Raw genomic sequence first — 1815 nt, 5'->3', positions numbered from 1 at the left:
CACACACACACCCTGCACTCATTCACCTTTCAGCCTCTGAGTGTTGGCACCCGGCCCCTACACTCAGGTGCGTCAGCCCTGCCAGCTCCCCCCAGTGACCTGCCGGCTCTGCACTGACACAGAAGTGTATTTTGGGGCATCCCCCTGCCACCCCAGGGCCTGTCCAGGACCCACAATGCCCTTGGTTGTGTCATGGCTTTAATCTCCTTTTACCTGGGACCATTTTGCAGCCCTGGTTTATCTTTGACATTGACCTTTTTTTTTTTTGGAGACAGGGTCCTGCTATGTAATTCAGACTGTAGTTTGATTGATTGATTGATTGATTGATTTATTTTTTCTGCACCAGGGATTGAACTCAGGTCCTTACACTTTCGAGGCAGGCGCTGGAACCACTGAGCTAAATCCCCAGCCCTGTTTTCCTTTTTTTATTGATGAAAAAATAAAACAAAACTTCATAACAATAATGAGAGGATAACAAAAGTTATCATGCTGTATATCATTATCTTCAAAGTACTTACTCACAGTACGAGACGTGAACCAAAGTGATTCTGGGAAAAAGGAAACAGAAACACAAAACTTTATCTTCACCGAACTAAGATAAACTGGTAGTGCCAATCCTGGTGGCGCATGCCTGTCATCCCAGCCCTTGGGAGGCTGAGGCAGGAGGATCTCTGAAACTTCACAGCCAGCCCGGGCTACACAGTGAGACCCTGTCTCAAAAAGCAAAACACAGAACAAAGCCAGAATTCCAGCCACGCACACAGGGGGTGCTGTCTTCTCCTCGGGGTGTCGCACTGGGCCTCCAGCACCCTTCTGCCCTCACGGATGACCATGGCCCGGCCGGGCACAAGTCCCTGGTCTTGAGTGGCCTTGGCAGAGGTTACACCTGCTCTGTGTGCTTCCTGTGCCCCAGTGCGAGGGGAGCAGATGGCTGCTGTCCCCCACTGTCCCCGGCACATCCTCCTGACCGCGGTGTGACGGTGGCCCGGCTCTGGTCTTGCAGAACACCTACGACCGCTGCCCCCTGGAGCTGGTCCGCTGCATCCGGCACATCCTGTACAGCGAGCAGAGGCTGGTCCGGGAGGCCGCCAGTGTGAGTGTCCGCGTGGGGGTGGCGGGCCCGTCTCACGCACCCTGCCTGGGGCAGCTCTGAGGGCTCTGGGATACGCCCTGTGGTGTCCCCCCTAGAGATTTGCTCTCAGTGAGTTTATAGCCTCGCTAGATTGCAGCCACAAAGCTGAGGGAACAAGTGCAAAATACAATCTAACCCTTTGCCAGGTGTGGTGATGCACGCCTGTCATCCTAGCCCTTGGGAGGCTGAGGCAGGAGGGTCACTGAAAGGTCAAAGCCAGCCTTATCTACATAGCATCACGTTATCACAAAACAAGGAACACCCCCAGCACAGCGCCTGAGTCCTGCGTGCACACAGCTGGGGGACCCCCCCCCCAACGAGCGACTTCTTGCCCCTCAGGGTGTTAAATGAACAGGTCAAGCTGGGCTGCTTATGAGGCCGCATTCACACTGGCCTTTTTTACCACACCATCCCCGGAAGTCCCTCGGGGACCCTCCAGGTGCCCCAGGGTGGTCTTCAGCAAGGACGAGGGGACTGGGCCCCCACAGCACCTCCAGCTTTAGCTCTAGGCCCCTGAATAAAGGTGGGGTGAGGGTGAGCACCACAGAAGGATGCCCAGTGCGCCCAGCCCACGCCGCAGTCCCGTCTTCAGGGAAGTGGGGGACCCGGTGTCATCAGATCTGGAATAGGAAATCCCGTGTCCTCTTGGGCACCCACCCCCCGCTGTCCCTCCCACCCCAGCC

At 55.9% G+C, this 1815-nt stretch overlaps 1 protein-coding gene across 1 annotated transcript in view; it reads left to right on the top strand.

The window, feature by feature from the left end:
* The window catches only part of Stat5b (signal transducer and activator of transcription 5B), a 15182-nt gene that overhangs the window by 3866 nt on the left and 9501 nt on the right, over positions 1-1815 (top strand). The window contains exon 4 of the mRNA XM_010635557.3: positions 1004-1129. Within this exon, the coding sequence (XP_010633859.1) occupies positions 1004-1129 (126 nt within the window). The remainder of the gene's footprint in view (positions 1-1003; positions 1130-1815) is intronic.

The sequence above is a fragment of the Fukomys damarensis genome, unplaced genomic scaffold, assembly GCF_012274545.1.
Source record: "Fukomys damarensis isolate Sample0158 unplaced genomic scaffold, DMR_v1.0_HiC HiC_scaffold_13, whole genome shotgun sequence".
In the NCBI taxonomy this organism is placed as follows: Eukaryota; Metazoa; Chordata; class Mammalia; order Rodentia; family Bathyergidae; genus Fukomys; species Fukomys damarensis.
This window is presented reverse-complemented; position numbering and strand designations above follow the sequence as displayed.